Source organism: Amaranthus tricolor, chromosome 8, assembly GCF_026212465.1.
Source record: "Amaranthus tricolor cultivar Red isolate AtriRed21 chromosome 8, ASM2621246v1, whole genome shotgun sequence".
Taxonomy (NCBI): Eukaryota; Viridiplantae; Streptophyta; class Magnoliopsida; order Caryophyllales; family Amaranthaceae; genus Amaranthus; species Amaranthus tricolor.
Window position 1 is genome coordinate 19,084,775 of NC_080054.1, and position 19,761 is coordinate 19,104,535.

The 19,761-nt window shown below is 31.6% G+C and overlaps 2 protein-coding genes across 3 annotated transcripts; both read right to left on the reverse strand.

Moving 5' to 3' along the window:
• Positions 1 to 5,295: 5,295 nt before the first annotated feature.
• LOC130820394 (nuclear pore complex protein NUP58) lies at positions 5,296 to 12,502 on the reverse strand. 2 transcript variants are annotated; one of them, XM_057685746.1, is made up of 6 exons: positions 12,086 to 12,493; positions 11,620 to 11,734; positions 7,884 to 8,357; positions 6,582 to 7,122; positions 6,410 to 6,450; positions 5,296 to 6,034 (listed from the first exon to the last, which is right to left on the reverse strand). In XM_057685746.1, the coding sequence occupies exons 1-6, from the start codon at positions 12,319 to 12,321 to the stop codon at positions 5,999 to 6,001; spliced, it is 1,443 nt and encodes a 480-aa protein (XP_057541729.1). In that variant the 5' UTR covers positions 12,322 to 12,493; the 3' UTR covers positions 5,296 to 5,998. The 2 variants fall into 2 exon arrangements, with proteins under 2 accessions (XP_057541729.1, XP_057541728.1); XM_057685745.1 differs by having other exon boundaries at positions 5,304 to 6,034; positions 12,041 to 12,502.
• A 5,650-nt stretch (positions 12,503 to 18,152) lies between these two features.
• On the reverse strand, positions 18,153 to 19,384 carry LOC130820395 (dof zinc finger protein DOF3.4). The gene has a single exon (XM_057685747.1). The coding sequence runs from the start codon at positions 19,225 to 19,227 to the stop codon at positions 18,493 to 18,495; it is 735 nt and encodes a 244-aa protein (XP_057541730.1). The 5' UTR covers positions 19,228 to 19,384; the 3' UTR covers positions 18,153 to 18,492.
• Positions 19,385 to 19,761: the final 377 nt, after the last annotated feature.

Below are 19,761 nucleotides of genomic sequence, written 5' to 3' on the forward strand. Positions count from 1 at the left end.
ATATTAATTTGTATTTTTTTTTTATTTGTTAAGTATTAATTGAGAGAATATACATAAAATACAAAAGTTTATAAAGAGAAAAAGTAGTATGTTTAATTGCACAATTATTGCATTATGAAAAAAAAAAATTTGGAAAAATTTGCACAAAATAATTTCATCTATCACTTATTTTTTTAATAATTCCAACTATCACTACAGTTTGTTCATAACATACCCCTTCCTCTTATTATCGGTTACAACCGTTTAAAATTATACTATTGGTATTTTCTTGCCCCATCCTTCTATTTAAATGTCTTTTTATCTTTCCCATCACTTCTCCCACTTTTGATGAACCTTAAAACGCAAAAAAATTAAATTCAAAATTCAAAATTTTGCTTTCTCTTCCAAATTCGAACATCATCTTTTCTAAGTTTTCTCTCATCCTTGCCATTTGCATTACACTCTCATCACTGTTTACCCTTTTCAATCCAACCTCAAATTACATGCAAGCCGGATTCATAAAAAATAAAGAGTGTTCATATTTAACTTCAAACTTATTCACTGCTAAATCATCTAATCAAACCAAAAAATCAGGCCTGGGTCAATTGATATGGTACAACATTGACCGCCAACATAATCTAAGCCATTATTTGTCCACTTAAATTTACCCCCAAACCATAACTTAGCAGTGAACTTATCAAGTGCACAATCCTAAACCAAAAAAGGAAAAAAAAATACAAAAAACAATCAAAAATAACAAAATAACAAAAAATTAACCTAATTGCAAACAAACTAAGACAGGGAAAAACGAAAATACCATTGAAGAACCTCAATCCAACAGCTTCAAATGATCTTTTGTGCTTTGATTGATCTTTCGTGCTTTGAAAGATTGGATTTTTAGGGTTAGAAATTTGATTTGGGGGATCAGATTTGAGACTAGAGCTGTTCAAATGTGACCCGACCCGGAAATCCAACCGGAACCGAAAGTTATTCGACCCAAAAATGCATATCTTTTTTACATTTATTGAACCGACATTTCCCGAACTGAAGTTGCACCTGAACCGATTGACAACCGAAAATGGAAAACTGAATTCAAACTGCAACTGATTTTTATAACCGACATGTAACCGTTAACCGAAATTATCCGAACCTAATAGTGATCAAACCAAGTCATATTTGACCCGTATCATGCTTGAAACCGAACTCAACCCGGCTATAACCAACTTAACCCGAACCAATTTTTAATCGAAGTGTTGTAAACCTGAACCAAATTCTAACATAGAAGTATGATCAACTCATATTCAATCATCTTATTAGTTAATCTAATAAAGTGATAGGTATTTCATAAATTAAATTAGAAAATACATGGTTTTATATATTTAGAGTAAATAATCAATTATTAATGTCTAACAAACTATTTTTAATCAAATTGGATGAAAAATGATAAAACTTTAATTTTAATTTACAGTCAAATAAGTGAAAGTAACAAATTAATAATTACTAATTGATTTGCATTTCAACTATTTCCCTTAAGTACAAAGAATATTGTCATGAATTAAAAAATGACTAGCAACTTAATGTGACATTGACTCGATCGATAGTAATTAGTAACTCGTAGCCGAATTCTACTTGAAAAAAGATACCCGGATCCGATCTGTACCTAATAAAACTGAACAAATTGTTAACCGATAACAACCCGAAACGGATTGACACTCGACTCGAACTTCAACCGACACCGAATTGATGCAAATCCGATAGCTCAAATAACTGATCTTCAACCGAACCGTGACTAACCGACCGGACCCAAATGTGACCCGCCGTAACACGCATCTTATTAATAATCGATCCGAAATTCAATCGTACTGAATGACACCCTTCAAAAACCAACCCAATCACCCAAATGAACACCTCTATTTGAGACTATAGAAGAAAGTAGGTGTGAAATTATGAAGGGAATCAATGGGGAAAGTTCCCGAGTACATGAATTGAAGACTATAACAGAACAAAAAAAAGGAACAAGATATTAAAAACATTTTTACCTGTTGTAACCGGTAATAAGAGGGAGGGGTATGCTATGAACAAACTATGCTGATAGTTGGGATTATTTAAAATAAGTGATAGTTGGGATTATATCTGGCCAATGAGTGATAGTCAAAATTATTTTGAGAAAATTTTCCAATTTTTCATTAAAATGTTAATAGAGAAGCTTATAAATGGCAAAAAAATTATATTCTCTCCGTTTCATAATGGGTCTTCTCATTTAGAATATTCCATTTTGGAGAGAGAAATTTGATTCAGATTTTAACACATATATAAATGATAAAATATATTCATGTGAGATTTCGTTAGATTCGTCATAATGTAAACTTTTGTACTATATATGTTTTTTTATGATGCGTATTTAAAGATATTAAAACTCAAAATTTACTTTAAAAACTGTGTAAAAAGTAAATGAGAAGAACAAAAAGACAGAGAAAGTAACGTATTGTCTTTGTATTTCATATTTTAAAAAAGTTTGAATTTGAATATTTCAGCTATTTATCAAAGATTGTAATTTTTAAAACAATTCTAACAAGCTTGCAAAGTGATATAAAAAATTGTCATGTTAATTGTGTCCTAATTTTGTAGTAAGAGTTAAATTTTTATGCAAAGTTATTACATAACTTATTTTTGCATATATAAGTGGGAAAAAGTTATAAATTACACTTTCTTTATTTTTATTTGTTTATCACATTTATTTTTTGCGCATATCTCAATACAAACTTGAAAGTCACATAATTTCAATTGTTAGTTTTAAAAATTCTAAAAACTTGATAATTAGAAAATATATATTGAGACAAATCTAACAAGATTCCACATTAATATGTTTTTTTTATATAAATCAATAAGAAATTAAAGTTAAAGTTTAATACTAAAATATGTAAGTTTTATTTGAAAAAAACATTTAAAAATGAAGAGAATATATTTATTATTATATTTTAATGGAATGATATAATTTAATAATTTTGCTAAATATGAGCAAATGTCTATCTCTTAGAATTTCTAACAAGTGGCAGCACGTTGTTAGCTGGAAACTTCACACATGGCAAGTGCTGACAGTTGATCTCCAACAAATCACCAAATAAATAAAATTACAATTATCACATAATTTAATAATTTTACTAAAAAGTTATAAATTGTATCGATTGTTATATTCTAATAAATATATTATAATGTAATAGTTATGATGTGTTGCACCTTTCCATCTACTTTTTATATTCCACATTTGTGTGTAATTATTATAACAATTCCACCATTAGTATTTGTTTTCAAAAATTCGATCTTTGTATTATTTGATCTTTTAAAGGGCATCCCTCAATTACTAACCTAAATAGCCGATTAACTAACCGCTATTTTAAAAAAAGGAAAATTATATGATAAATGCAATTATTTACACTTATTTATATTATTTTATATTCCTTAATAATGGTCGTTGTTAGTACTTTCGTACTTATTTTGAAGATTTATGTTATATTATTCATTTTGGTTATTCATGTTGATTTTGGGTGGTTTTGATTGTTTTAGGCATAATTCTTATGGTTTTAATGATGACGGAATTTACTAAGGGGATTTTAGCTCGGTTGAAGATGTTTTACAAAGAAAATGAACAAAAGAGTAGAAGAGTGTTTATAATGCAAAGTTTTAAAGTGAAAATTAATACATGTCTACTTTTTTTGTCGTAATTTTTGGTAGGAAGATTGCATTAATGCAAGGTTTACGGCGTTGAAAACTAGACTTCAAGACCTTTCCAACGGTATATTATATGTCCAGTTCCGACAACCGAGCAAGAAATGGCAGTTGTTTAAAGATCGCCAGTCAGCAGAAAAGCGACGAGTCATCGCCACAAGCTACGACTCGTCTCTTTGTTTCTGAAGTCGTGTTTTGCCTACGGTTTTCTCATTAATTTTTAGGTTAATTTCTTAATTAGTATAAATAAGCCCTTAATGACTTTTTAGGGTTTCTCTCTCGCTCTCTCTTCCTCTTCTTCCTCTCTTTCTTCCTTCCTCTAGACTTTGTACTCCTTTCCAATAGTTTTACTCTTAATTTTCATCGTTTAATTTAGTTTTTCATTAAGTCTACCATTAATCTTACTTTGAGCATTATAAGTTTTCTTTGGTATTTAATTTTCTTTGTCTTTAATTCCTTGTATTAGTTTTAATCTTCCTTTAGTGAATTTTAATTATTGTTATTAATCATCTTTCAATAAAAACTAGTTTTGTCCTTCATTTATTGTTCTTTGAATTATTTGTTATGTTCTTTGGTATTTAATTATTGCTTCTCTTGAGATTTTCATTATTTTCATATTTATTCATGTCTAGTATCATCCTAAGGTTTGTGTTTATTGCTTTCACCATGATTAATGAGTAGATCCATTTTCTAGAGTTAGAGTTTGAATCTATAAGTCAAGTATAATTTGATTATTGAAAGTGTCTATGAAACTAGGATTAAAGTGGTTGAATTGTGCTAATAACCCTAAATTAAAAATGCTTTGTCGGACTAGTCAATAAAACTAACGTGTGAGATTAGGATCGACTTTGCTTTAAGATAAATTTTAGTTAAATTCTTATAAATTCGTTCAATAAAACTAGCGTGTGAGAATTGAATTAGTAGGGTCTAAATCTAATGGTTAATCAATAGAGCGAGAGTTTGAGATTAACAAGATCATGTTTAACCACGTAATTTATCCGACATTTCATAGACACTAATGATAATTTGATCAAATAAGATTTTATGGGATTTTCGACACCCTATATCTCTTCATCATATAGTTTAATCCATATTTCTTATTGCATTTGTAGTTTGACAGTTAAACAGCTAACTAAACATTTTTCGAAATTAGCAATTTTCTTATCCTAACTTTCTTGTATTCGACCCGCGACTACACATACACCGCGCGCATGCGGTTAAATAAAATTTGCACATCATTATAATAACAAACCCTAGATCATTTAAATTGATATATATAGTCTTCATCTTCCTTAACTTTCTAATTTTCCATTTAAACATTTTTTTTCTCTTCGACCTAGCTTAGCTATGAATTCTCAAGCAAAATCTAAGTGATTCTTCTTCTACTTGCTCACACTCGATTTCTTGCTTACCACTACCACCCAAGCCATCAATACAAGGAATTGAATATCAAACTTAAACTTGCTTTTAGCTTGGTTGGGGATGTATCATAAGGCTCATCAAAATATCAAATACACCTCTGATTTTTATTAGTTGCTATATATAGTGATATTTCTCCTCAGAAAATATCACAATCTGTAGCAATTAATAAAAACCAGAGGTATACATGCTCTTCAACTTCAACCTAGATAATATGTATATCTATGCTATTGCCATTTTTTGGGCAATTTACCATGTAGCCATTGGCTTGCTTGCTCAGTTGCTCAGGCACATACATTATACACGATTACACGGTATTAGTAATTCGGATCGCCGAGTCAGGTCACTCGAGTTTTTGCAAAAAACACATGTTGTACAATCAAACACATTGTTACCTTAGAATTGCAACCAACTCTATCAACAATTGAAGCATGAAAGTCGCCTCACAAGCTCATCTAAGAACCTTCAAACTCGTCGTAAAGCTATTTGAAAAACTTAAATCCGTTACACAACAAATGTTGAATGAATATCAGCAAACAAGAATACCCCCAAAACATTTTGACAAATTGGCAACAAAATCAACCAACTTCCACCGACCATCTTCCCGTACAACAGATTGCTACAATTGAGTAAGGGAGTAGAGTAATTCCGTAATCTACATTGACATACCTAATACCGAAGTGTTTATTCTACAAATTACTCCTCAACGGGCTTTACATCATCAATCATTAGAAGCAACCACATTTAAATATGCAAATGCAATAATTGGTCAGTATTTTTCTGCAATCGGGCCTCGAGGATAATTCAGAACATCAGGATCCCGCGATGATTGAAGAATGATAATTTGATATTTCTTGAATTATTAAGTTCCGTGCTATCGCCGACTTGTGCGAGACCTTGGCCTAGCTCTCTGATAACATAGAATAAAGGGAGTGAGAAACGGAGGGGAGAGCAACGGACATCAACTTACCGGGTTAAAAAAAAGGATAACAGTTATATTTGAAGGTTTGAAGTCAATTCTAAGCAGATGGAAAGAGTTGTTCTTATAGAATTGTCCCAGCATATTTCTGAATGTTTTGTTGGGTTGTTTAATGGTTGTCAAAAGAAATTCCATCATAATTTCAAACTACAAACTTCGTTTAATTTCTTGCTATAACTCGAAAAGAGGATACGAAGCCGGAGACAGGGAAGGAGAGGAAGGGAACAATGCAAGGCCGCAAGGGTTAGAGCTCGGCAAAAGAAATGACATAAACGACTAAAGACGACATTAGATAGATCCACTTACGTTAGTAGCATTAAAGCTTGAACCTGATCCTAATGCAGCACCTGTTAACACAGTAAAAGCAGAAATCATAAAGTGAATAACAAAAGCCAACAAAGATTCCTTACAATGATAATTATTAGAGTCCATGCATAACCACTTCCAAATAGCAAGTAATTCTTTAGGCGTCAAGTACCTGAACCAAAAGGTGTCGAGAAGAGAGAGCCCCCAGCAGGCGTAGAAGCTGGCGTACTACCACCAAACAACGAGGGTGTTGAAGCTGAAGCAAACAATGATGGAGTCGAAGAAGAAAAAGGGGATGACTGGGAAGCGGTAGGTGCAGTAAAAAGACTAGATCCTGCAACCGAGGAAGGGGTTGAAAACAAGGATGACGAGGAAGGAGTCGAAAACAGAGATGACGAGGAAGTATTTGCAGAAGTAGCTAAGAGATTTGGAAACCCCATTCCAGTTGAAGATGAAGTTGGTGCTCCAGAAGTAGGTGCGATACTAGCTACCCCAGGAGTCGCTGAGCTAGCAAACAACCCAGCAACCTGAGTTGTAGGTTGAGGTGCAGCTGGTAAATGCAAAGTTGGGTGTACTCTTTTTGCAGCCGCTTCTTGTCTGGCTATTTCACGCCGGTCCGCCTCTAAAAATGGATCACCGGCATCCCCACGACGTCGCTGGTCATTCAGGTATGCTGTTCTCATGGATTCAATATACTGATGAATGCTTTCCACCTGGAATAATTTAGCATAGAATTCATCATGCTGTTCACAAGCTAGAAAAAAGATGAAAACTGGATATAGCAAAAAGGAAACTGATAGGATAACTAAGGCAGGCAGGATCAAATGTTGAAAGCATTCAGCACTACACCAGCAAATAAAAAGCTTTGTCGTTTTCACCTATAGCAATAAAACAATAAAAGCACTCTCATCTAAACTTAAAATAGATGTTGCATGAACTTGGAGTACCTTTCCTAACTCGATTTCCTTTAATTTACTTTATAAAATAAAAAGAAAAATGCCAAAGTCTAATTGACATAATAGTATATTCTCGTGGAACAACGGTGTACACCACTCAATTCAACACTTCACAGCCAGTCGCCTGAGCAATGGAGGGGCACTGTAAATAAATCCCAAGGCAAAGTAAATGCATCCCAAGGAACTTTAAAAAATGTACACTAGGTGCCTCCATGAAATTTCCTAAACAAGTATGAAATGAAATGATGGGAAGTTGTAGGCTGTGAGTAAAAACTTGGGTATTCAACATTGACATGTTCATACTCTTCCCAGAGTAAATATTTTATATTGTATAATGTTGAGTCAATATAACTAGCAAAAATTAGACAACGTCAAATACATAAACTACACAAGAACCAACTTGTTATGAAGAGATAGCACTGAGGCCCAGTGGTACAAATTGAAATATTCGGCAGAGAATATGATGCAAGTCAGCCAAAAGCAGGAGAAACACAACAAGAGGTGACAGATTCTATTACCTTAGCAGCCACGTGCACAAAAAACTCATGTACATTAGACAGAACTTTAGGAAGAGACTGCAAAACCGATGAGTTGAAATTAATGGAATTCCGATCAAAATCAGAGAGCAGAAGCTGTTCTAATTCTTCAATCCATTGGCGGCATTCCCCAAGGTACTTCTCAAATCTGGAAACTGTTTGCTGCATAAATGGAGATGGTTTTTTTGGAATCCCACTGTAGAAATCAATAACTGCCACCATAGAGTTGGCAGCAGCTTGACCCGCGCTACCAGGACCTGTTGTTGCACCTGGTGTTTGAGATTGAGCGGTAAGATTTGAAGCAGTCCCAGACTTTTGATGAAGAAATCTAGGTCTAAGCATCATAAAAGAACGAATGGCAATCTCCGCATTCCTTAACATTTCCTTTACAACAGCCATCAACTCCTGCAGAGTTGCTTTTTGTCTTTCCACAGATGTACTGATTCCGCCGAGCTCCTATCAGAGCATCAAGGTTTTCTTTCAATATTCTTTTATTTAGAAAATGGAACTATAGATTTACGTAAAAGCATATATAACTCATTTCGCTCCGGACAAATAATAAAAGCCATAATCTACGCTAAAGGTTAACCACTTTTTGAACTTGTATTTGAAGGGAAGTAAGGAGCGCTATGAGAGTTAATAGGTAACTCAAAATTGAAATTATTAATATTGAGCTAGCTATTAACTACTCATTGACACTAAAGGAACCCAAAGTATCAAACCATTGGTGCTTCATACATACATTGTGTAAATTGTAATTATGAACACGGTGAATTGGACATGGCAACTTAACCTCTAAGCTCAACACATAATTAGATACTTAAGATACAAGGCAGTACAAGAGGCGAGGAGAGGCACGACTTGTGTATGTTACCTTCTATTTTTTCTTTTTTTAAGCTTCAGGTACTAAAAAACTTACCTTTGCTTGATACACTAGGTTAACCTTAAAGAAATAGTTGATTTTTAGAGCTTAGAAGAGAAAAAAAGGACTTTTCTTGCCCTAGGCCCTAGCCAAAGTTTATAAACATAGCAGTCAAAGCATCGTTCTTCTCTTTCACAAGTGTGCCGCCATTCTTAACTAGGTATACTTCTTGCCTTTCATTCTTCCTTATTTCTTCTTTGTTCTATTTTCTCTCTTTCCTCTGTTTCCTTTCTGATATTGATTGCTTCTCTCTAATTCTATTTCTTTTTTTTCTCTCATTTCTTCTTATTTTATTTTATAATGCTTGGATTTCTTTTTTCATTTTATTTTTGTTTACTTTTTTTCTTTTTATACTTCAACTGCTATATTTTATAATTATTAATTTAATCACTAATTTGTTTACAAATTAGTCAAAAGAACCTTGATAAAAATATGGAGCATTTGATGTGTAACTATTTTAATAACTTAATTTTTCTACCCATTTTGTTAGAGCGATCAAGTCTTAACATAGAGTTTTTTTTGTTTGTGCTAACATTTGACTTTGTATGAGCTTGCCTTGACATCAAATGTATAATGATTTACCGCTTAAACAATGATTACATCAACTCTGGTTGCATCTTTATATCCTTTGGATACTGCAAGCTTAGTTTTAAAAAGCACGAGGCGCACCGAGCGCTAAAGCCCTTAGAGTCTAGGCGCAAAGCACATGGGGAAGGCACGAGATTTTTGTATTCGAAGTGCACTTTTTTGCTACAGCTTAAAAATCAATTTTTAAAACATATATCATACTTCAAACAACATGATATTCATATTTCAGTATCAACAAGCTTGAAAACATTTATTATTCTTGCAGTAAACACCACTATAGCACAAACTATTATAGTTAGAATATGAAGAATACCAAAAATTATTTTCTTCTTCGAATTCCTTTGATTTTTCTTAAAGAAGCAACGGTTATTCAAACTTCATATTCAAGTAAATTTAAGTTTCGAGTTTTACTTCTTTTTCGAACAAACAAGCATAAGTTAATTACCAAACCCAACAACGAAGCGCATCGAGCGCAAAAGGCGTGAAGTGCATCGAGGTGCCCCAAGCGCACGCTTCGCCTTTACAGTTGAGCCTAAGCTCAATGCGCAAAGCAAGAGAATATGGTCAACTCAAAACTATATTATCTAATGACTTTATGTGCTAAAGTAACGTTTATCTAACTTGTATGTTGTAATAATATGAATATCATGTTTTGAGTATTAAATATGTTTTAAAATTGATTTTGGACCCTTTCAGCAAATTGCGCACCTTGTATATGAAAAGCCCACGTCTTCGCCTTGCACCTCAGAAAAAAAGACCTTTTACGCCTTGGTGCACCTCGCGCCTCTTAAAACTAAGCTTGTACCCACGATATACTACTTTATAAAAAAATATTATTTATTATATAGTTGTTAATTAGTTTCTAGGAAAATAAAAATTTCCCAAATCATCTAACTCTTTTAAAGGTAAAAGTGATCCCAACTCTTACTCTTCTCTAAAATTGAATGATTACTAATTTCACTAGACATATAACTAAAAAAATGAATAACTCTCACTCAACTATGTCGCTCTTTCACTTTACACACCTTCTTCTCCACAAAATTTTATTCCCACTATGGCTAGTTGCACAACCCACCTCTGACTAGCCCTCCACCAACTTCAACAACCCCAACACCTAAGTTCTCCATTGGCTTCAAGTACTTCAACTTTTTCATCATTGCAAGCTATACCTTCACCTCCTACTTAAGCTCCCAAATCTCTTAGTAGTGAAGCTCTTACTTATTCACCAATCAATTCTCAAGATTAGGTATTGAAATAATTATTATTTTAAGAATTTGTTGATTTTACATATAAGAAGTTAAGATTTGAGAAGTGTTCTTTTGTATATTTTAGGTTTAAAAGCCTACTATGAACTAACAAGTGCATTTGTGTACTAACAAGTGCATGAGATTCACCATTGCCTTGATTAACAAATTTGTGTATTGTTAACAACAAAATATGACATTAATAATCTATAGTTTGTTCTATAACTTAATGGACATATTGATGAGGATGCGACTGCTATAAGATATGGATGATGAATGTAATGAGCAACGCAAGGTGTATGAAGCATGTAATACTTATTCAGTTTACAAAATTGAATAAGAAAATTGAGATGATTTAAAACACATACACACATGAGTAAACGGGATTGAGAATAGTACCATCATGGTCAATGAATAGGTTGTGTGCACAACAATTTTAGGTGAATATGGGTATGCAACATAGTATAAAAATGCAATAACGGTCGCGATCGCACACATTCGCCCATTTTTTCATCTCTATTGCCTAGTTATGAGGCTTTGAATGTAAGAGAACTCACCGTCTTGCTAATATAACAAACTTGGAAACTATTCCTCTCTTTTTTATGAACATTGTAAATAAGCATGTCCTCCTCAACTCAGTTTAGATTAAAGTCTATCAAGTTCAATGTGCATTCATCCATCAACATCACAACTAATTTAAGTTCAATAGATATTCTTAGTCCATCGTTTCACAATTTGATAAAATAATAGACTCAGTTCATGCGCCTCAAACACTTTCACTACTTAATAAGTTCAATTCAGCACTACTAAGTTGAGTTGGGAAGAAAAAAGGCTTAAAAGTTCACCTTCACATCTAGAAATATACGAGCCTAATAAAATGACAAGACACAACACAACTCTGAGCTTCATGGTATATATAGAATCATATTACACTGGTAAAAAAAAAATTAAGTAAAGAAATAACCTGAAGAATACGGCTAGCATCGAGCTCAAAAGTATTATTTGCAACAGAAGAATCAAACAGACGGCTACATTGATCTAATCTCTGACTCTCATCTCTATACTCCAGTACTCTCTCCCTGTGCAAATTGGAATTCCCACAAAAACCAAAATACAAACTTAAGAAAAAACAACCGAAATTACAACAACAATAACAACAACCCATTATTTCAATGCCATCAAGTTGGGTTTAGGCTCGATTTTGCAACTTTTAGACTTGTAAATACAACAAATAGTTTGTTTACCATTGACACTTTTGAAACTTTACATAAATAAAACTGCATTAATTTAATGTCATTATAATATAGTCCATTATACATAATAAAAAACCAAGATAGAGACTTCAATCAATTTGCAAATAAATAGGGAAAAGAAAGAAACGTTACTCAATTTGCAAAAGTACTTTCTGGGAATCAGGATGTAGATCTGACCATTTAGTGCTGTAACTTGCTGGAGTTTTCTCGTTTGTAAACAGAAACAATTGTTGTTGCTGTTGTTGTTGCAATTGTTGCTGTTGTTGCTGCTGTTGTTGAAACTGTAATTGTTGTTGTTGTTGTTGAGTTTGTTGCAAGAATGGATTCGATTGTGGTTGAGATTGAGTTTGGAATGAAAATGGAGATTGTTGTTGTTGTTGTTGGGGAGTAGAGAACAGATTGAAAGAAGACATTGTCAAATCTTAGACTGTAGAAGATAGAGAATCAATTGCATTTGATAAATTGGTGAAAAATGGATTAAATACTTCTATTAATTTGGCGCAATTCTGAATTTTGGGAAATTTTGGGAGGAATTTGAAAAACCTTGGTTTTTGGTTTTTCTGGGTTAAACCCTAATTTGAAGAAACCTTCGATTTGAATTTCTGTTGTTCTTTTGTGGTTTTAGGAGATTTGGGCCCGGTTAACGAGCCATATTTGGGCCGATTAATGCTAAATCATGTATTGCACACTTCACAAAAACTTGTACACAAATTGTTGTGAGAGACGGTCTTTTCGAGAGATGCATTAAATATATGAGCTAAATAGTTCAATTAATACAAATTAAAAAAAAAAAGAATGTGGGTTTCTTGTTTTGAGGTTGTCTTTTTGAGTGACGATCTCTCACAAGAGTAGCTGAAATTTGTATGCAATGGTTGCACACAAAAACTTGCGAGGGACGGTCTCATATTGAGACTGTCCAAAAGCTAAAAAATGAAAAATAAAAATTGTCGGCCTTTTAGAAATTAAAATATAAAAATTCAAATTTGACCTTAAAGGTCTCACTTTTGATCTTAAGGTAGCAATTTCAACTTAAAGTAAATTTTAAATAAATCAATTAAAATAAAAAATTTTAATTTTGACCTAAAAGTCATCAATTTTAACATTAAACAGATCAATTTCTACCTAAATATGGTTTTTTCACAATTGCATAACGTAGGTAATAATACGATAGTATTCTATGGATGAATTTCAAACAACAATGAATGGGCAATAACACTATCAATAATAGTGTTAAAACATTGCATGGTACAAATACTCTTCTTCGATGCAACATGATAGTTCTAATGGAACATAAGAATACTTGTATTCTTTAATCATCGATAAATAATAGAGGTATTGCGCCTTCCCCATAATTTTTATACGTAATGAACTTGGAAATAAAGTTTTAAGTGTAGTGTTTGCTTACTCTGCATGTGAAGGGGGAAAAGTGTCAATCTCGAGTTATGTTTGTCAATTGATTCAATGAATGCTCTTGAAAATGATCAAGAGTTTATAGTTCTTTTGTTATAAAAAATTTTAATTTTTGATCTAAAAGTGATTAATTTAGACCTTAAAGTGATCCATTATAATCAGTTATAACATATAAAAAAAGAAAATTTGATATTAATAATTCAATGGATAATCCCAACTTTGGGTTTTTTTTAATAAATCAACCTTTTCCCTTAGTTTGTTGTCAGTATACTAATAGGGTGTGTCGATAGCAACCTAAGGGTAAAGGTTGAATTATTATAAAATAAAAGATTATGCTGCTAGCAAACTAAGAGCAAAGATAGGATTTAAAAAAAATCCAAAGGTGATATTATTCACGACGGATGGGTGAAATGTTAGATTATTAATAGTAATTTTTCCAAAAAAAAAACAATTTTGACCCTATAGGCCTTAAATAGAACAATTACTAATCGCATATTGAGAAAAACTATAATTGAGCTGATTGGGCTATCCGTCTCATATTGAGACCGTTGCTCGCAAGAGATGCTGATGGTTGCGTGGGTGCAACCGCCCATATATCGTATATGGGCCAAATACTCTGCTGTCCGTTTTTCAAATTTTTTTAATACTTTTGTACTAAATTTAAGACCTACTAAATTCAATACTTGAATGGAAAAATCTAAGAATTAAAAGACCAATTCAAGATTTACGTATATTTGATTTAAATTCTTGAATTGGTATTATGATTTTTTTTAAAACAAATTCCAATTTAAAGACTTAAAAGACCAGATCAAAGAATTAAAAAGACCAATTCCAACAATGTCTTAGATTTGGCTCTTAAGTCTCAAATTTAGATTGAAAAAAAATTTTAGATAAAAAATAAAAAAAATAAAAAAAAAATCCTAGTTGAGCCTTTGTTGAGGTTAATACTTGAAATTGGCCATTTAAATATTGAAATTGATATTTTAAGTCTTCAAATGGACATGATTTTTTGTTTTGATCGCATAGAAATGGGGTCTCACAGAACATTTGTTGTACAAACTTAAAAGTATTAAAGTCATCATTCTCGTTAGTTACTAATTTCTATTTAAATCTTATTTTGTAGGGAAAATATAGTGTTGTTATCGTGTGTTTTATAAGAAATGAAAATAATATTTTTTTTGATTTTTTTATTAATGGTATCATTGTAATAATACAATATGTGTAGTCATTAGACAATGCATTGTATTGCAATTTTCTAATACTTTTTTAAACAATGTGTTTTAGGGTTTCAATAAACTTATAATTTTCTACTTCAATTATTTATACCTTATTTATATTTATGATCATTTATATATTTTAATTATATATTAATTAGTTGTGATTTACAAAACAACTAACAAATTATAATTATTTCAATAGACTTTAATTAAATGTATCATTTGGTTTTTCACACTTTTCAATGCACTATTTTGATCTTAAATACCTCTAATTTTGCTTGGTTAAAAGTTGATAAAAATAAAATATACATGAGATTAAACAAGATTACATTTGACTATGTTTTAAAATAAATACAAATTAAAAGTAATTGGTAGATAATATTAAAAAAAAAAAGATATTTAATGAGAATAAGAAAAATGACAATTTAAAAATATTGAAAATACACATTATTTTCTTTCTCTTCTTACCAAGTAGTTGTGATTTGTTGGGAGGATTTGCATGATTGCATGTGCTTAGACTAAAGTGAAGAAAATAAAAGTATTAAGATGTGTTCTTGAATTTCATAGCTAACACCCAACATTGAATCATTACAATGGTTGAGATCATTTCTAATTTCTAATTTCTAATACTCCCTACTATTCACCTAAGGTGTCCCATTTACTTTTAAAACAGTATTCATCTATCACTCTGGTTGAGATCATATGGGATCTTATTTGATTCGTTTTGATGTAAACATTATTAATATCAACTTTTTATAATTTTTAATTATACATAACTCGATATATTAAGGATTAAATAAGTGCATTGGATAGAGTGCGTAAAGTAAATGGGACACTTAAGATGTATAGGAGGGATTACCATTCATCTTGAGTTGGTGTATCATATAAAATTGACATAATAATGTGACCACTAAAGTCTAAATACTAAGACAATTTGATTTTGAGTTATAGACCAAAGGCATTGACATAGTTTTGCATTGACTTGAATTTAGGCTCAATTTCTACCCAAAATTCTAAGGATTTTTAGTCTGTAATTCATTCAAATTATTTTCTTTTATGACTTTGATTAATCCTCTTAAAAGTCAAACATAAGAAAAAATCCCAAAAAATATGCTCTCATACTTGAAAAGTAAATAACTTAGCAATTTATATTATGGAAATGAACAAAAGGAATTTAATCTTTTAAAACGAGTGCACCGAATACTCGTTCAAGCACACGAAGACAATCCACAGAGTTTGGTCGCACAAGTCACAAAGTCCCAATTAGTTGTATAAATTTTACGTCATAGTTCCACATAAAATAGTTGTGGGCTATTTAAGTAATTGTTTCTTATGGTTAATCATTGTTGTACATTATAGTTGTTACATAATTAATTGTTTAATTAGTTATATAAATTTTAACAATTCAGTAAAAGTAGTGGTTATTTTAGCTTTAGAATATTGGCAGTTGGCTTTTTTAGTTGGCTTGTTTGACCAGCTAGAAATATTAGTTGTTTTTGTTGGCTTTTAAGTTAGCTAAAAAAGTTAACTATTTGTGGAGATGTTTGGTAAATTTAAGTATTGACCGTTGACTGTTTATTAGAAGAAAAATAAGCCAACCAAAAAAGCTAGTTGGTGCAGCTTTTTCATTTTGGCTTAAAAGCCAGTTTTTCAGCTACATAAAAGCCATTTATCAAACACGTTTTTTGGCTATTTGACCAATTAACAAGCCAAAAACCAAAAACCAACTAAAAAGCTAAGAACCAAACACCCCCAGTTCTATCAGCCCTTTTGATAGGCATTATTAAATGGTGGAGATGTTAATGAAACTTCAATGTAATAGAAAATCTTTTGACAAGTTTGATGATGATGATTGTTCTACTTTAATCATGAACAATCATCTTATTTCACAAAATTTATTCCAAATTATCTTCATTTGAAGATGTAATGTTAGATTGTTGATGAAAAATTTTAAACAAAAAATTTTTTTTGTTATTAACTTTTCATTACCATGAGAATAACATAATGTATTTTATAAAAATTTACACTATAAATTATTTTCATTACTATCATTTAGTATCAATAATAACTAAATGGAATATATATAGTAATATAGAGTACAACACTTGGAAAACAACTAACTGCACCATTAAACATTGCTATTATACCGAGTAATACTTAATTCTTTTGTTAAAAAAATATTTTAGTCTCGTCAAAATACGAATACCTAGTGTAAACTTCTACGTATAATACGGCCAAAAGGCAGAAACATTACATTTAGTAGAATGTCATTAAAAGAAGAATGTAGTTCTAGAAGAACCAAGTGGAAGATTTATACTTAATTTATTGAGTACACTGAAAAGGGAATGCAACTTAATTTCCGAATGAGACATATAAAAACAAGGGACAAATAGATTGATTAAACAGTACCAATTAATTATTTGTTACCACTTCATTCGTCCCAATTTGTCTCCCTCATTATTCATTCAATTCAATCTAAAGTCTAAAGTCTAAACTAACCTAAACAGTATTGTACTTGCAATATATCTCTTCATTCCTTAAAAGAAATTCTTATTTAACATTTTCTTCTATTTATATTTATAAATTTTAGATAAAAATAATCTTATTTATTCTCATTTTAAATTTTAATAGTGCTTATAGTTCCTACGTATCTTTTACTAATTTCATTTTAATATTTTTATATTCTTTATAATCTTCACATGTTTCCCACTAACTTTATAAAACTTTTTTTGTTAGTTTTGGTACCCATATTTTTTCCGCGCATTTTCTTTTAATATTTTTTAAATGTTTATAGTCTTTGTTTTTTCTTCAGCAAATTTTTTAGTTTTTTGATAAAATAATATATTCACTATCTAAAAAATCTAATTTTTTTAATTCTCGTAAACAATCATTGTGAAAATTTCATTAAAAAAGTTTTGCACAAAAATTAAGAAATTTATTTTGTTAATGGAGAGGTGTGAAATTGAGTGAAGTATGTGGTAAGACAAAATATAGAGGCAAAATGGACATTTACATAATTAGTTTTTGCTAAAAATAATAATACAGTAAGTAATTTAAAACGATTATATAAGAAAAGTGCAGCAATTAATAACGTAACGGAGAAAGTATTTTCTCCGTTTCTAAGAAATTGTCATGATTAAATATTGCATAAAGATAATGAGATTCTTTGAATCGTTAAGATGATATAAATAGAGTTGAAATGTTTAGATGAGAATGAAAAAAATAGGGACATTTCTATAAATAAAAAACTAAAAGAAAGTAGAGAGATTGAGTAAAAAAAATAAAAGAACACTCCTACTCGTATATTAGTGTTCCAATTAAAAAACATATAATTAAAGACGCAGAATGTTATTCTCTAAAAAGTGTATTGAAATTTGAATGTATATACTTTGTACTAACAATGTTATCTCAATCATAAATTGGGAACTTTTATTACAACAATTGTAAGAGTTACTTCTAATTTATAAGGACCATACATCAAATTTTCTTATTTTAAACAAAAATTGAGTAATTGTTATAAATAATACTTCTATAATGGAAGTATAATGAAAATAAATGTAAGAAAAGCTAAATTTTGATATTAAAAAAAAAAAAAAAAAAAAAAAAGATATTATTATTCCACATTCATATTAATTTCATTAAGCAAGGATTTAGAGCCCATTCATGGAACAACATAAGCAAATAAAGCATAAGAAGATACAACAACCAAAACTGAATTACACATGATAATACTTGTATGATCTTAAGCTGTTCATGGCAGGTCAATTATAAACCCAATTTAAACATACCAATTACCATACTTCTTATAATTTAACCTACCCTAATTTACCACCATCAAAATTACAGCTAGACCCACCTTCACATTACACTAGTATAAATAAAAGATAAAATATTTTTCATTTTTCTTTTAATTTCATTTTTTTTAAAGGAAAATGAAAATAAAAATATGAAAATTTCTCACTTGAGACCATTGCCTGAGGTGGAAATAGCAAGTTCAGGTAAAGCAGTGAAGCAATCAGCACCAACAAACCCAACTACTTCACCACTCTCCATTTGCCACGTGTCACTCCTACTTCCTCCACTTTGAATTCCGCCGCGATGACCGCCTTCCACGTCACCATTACCAGAACCACAGTTTTCATACGGGCCAACATCATGATGAGGGAAAGCCCACACTCCACGTCCAAGCTCAAACCCAACATCATCAAGCCCTAACCCGAGTCCAAACCCACCTAAAGCTAAAATCCCTGATGTGGGCCCACCACCACCACCACTCAATAACGACGTAAACCCACCATTACCCCCAATCGAAGGGAGAGAAACAAACAATTGGGATTCGGTTTGGGTTTGGGCTTGGGCCTGAGTAAGTGGTATGGGTTCAAGAATCGACCCGATAGAAGAAGTCGACGTGGCAGAAGAAGCAGAAGATGTACGAGAGCGTTTAGCGGTTTTGCGAGATCCACCACCAATGGGGATATCACGGAGGGTCCCACCGTGAGTCCAGTAACGACGGCAAGCCTTACAAAAGTGACGTGGCTGTGAAAAATTATAGTTATTATAGTAACAGAATTTGGTGTTAAGTGAAGTACAGCGTGGACATGGAAGTGGGTCCTGTTGTTCAACCGGTGGTAGTGGGGCCCCCATTTGTTGTGCCCTTACAACCGCCCTTCTTTCCGCCGCTTCTGTCGGCATTACGGTCTGTTTGGTTTTAAATAGAGAATGTTTTTCCGGTTTTTTTTTGGTTGAGAGTTGAGAGTAAGAGAGTATTGGGTGCTAGTGTAGGGAAGAGAATGAGAATTTTTGTGTGTTTATGTTTAAGGTTGTGTTTGGTTGAGGGGATATAAAAGGAAGGGGGGGGGGGGGGGGGGGGGGGAGGGATGGGTGTACTGGTGAGAAGAGGCAGAGCATGCAGAAGAAGGGAGATGGATTATATGGCAAACAGTGAAAATCATGAACCAGCTTTTTCAGTTTTTATTCAGTTGATTGTTTAGAGGAGAATTGAGGGTTTCTCTTAAGAGGTGAGACATAATAAGTTAATGCTAAAGAGTGGATAAGGACTTAACAATACAAGGACTTGTATTAGTTTAGTTGTATACTTTCTCCTTATAAAAATTAAATTATTCATTCATTGCTCTTAACTCGTGATTAGTTTTTTATTTATAATTTAAAATATAGTTAAATAAGATATTTTTTAATTCGTTTCATTGCAACGATTATTAATATTAA

What these genes read in the sequence shown, in the direction of transcription:
- LOC130820394 (XM_057685745.1), bottom strand. Translation starts at nt 12,321, where the DNA reads ATGTCTTCTTTCAATCTGTTCTCTACTCCCCAACAACAACAACAACAA. An exon ending in CTCGACACCTTTTGGTTCAG is followed by an intron (nt 6,451 to 6,581) that starts GTACTTGACGCC and finishes CTGTGTTAACAG; the next exon opens with GTGCTGCATTAGGATCAGGT. An exon ending in CAAGCTTTAATGCTACTAAC is followed by an intron (nt 6,035 to 6,409) that starts GTAAGTGGATCT and finishes CTATGTTATCAG; the next exon opens with AGAGCTAGGCCAAGGTCTCG.
- LOC130820395 (XM_057685747.1), bottom strand. Translation starts at nt 19,227, where the DNA reads ATGCCGACAGAAGCGGCGGAAAGAAGGGCGGTTGTAAGGGCACAACAA.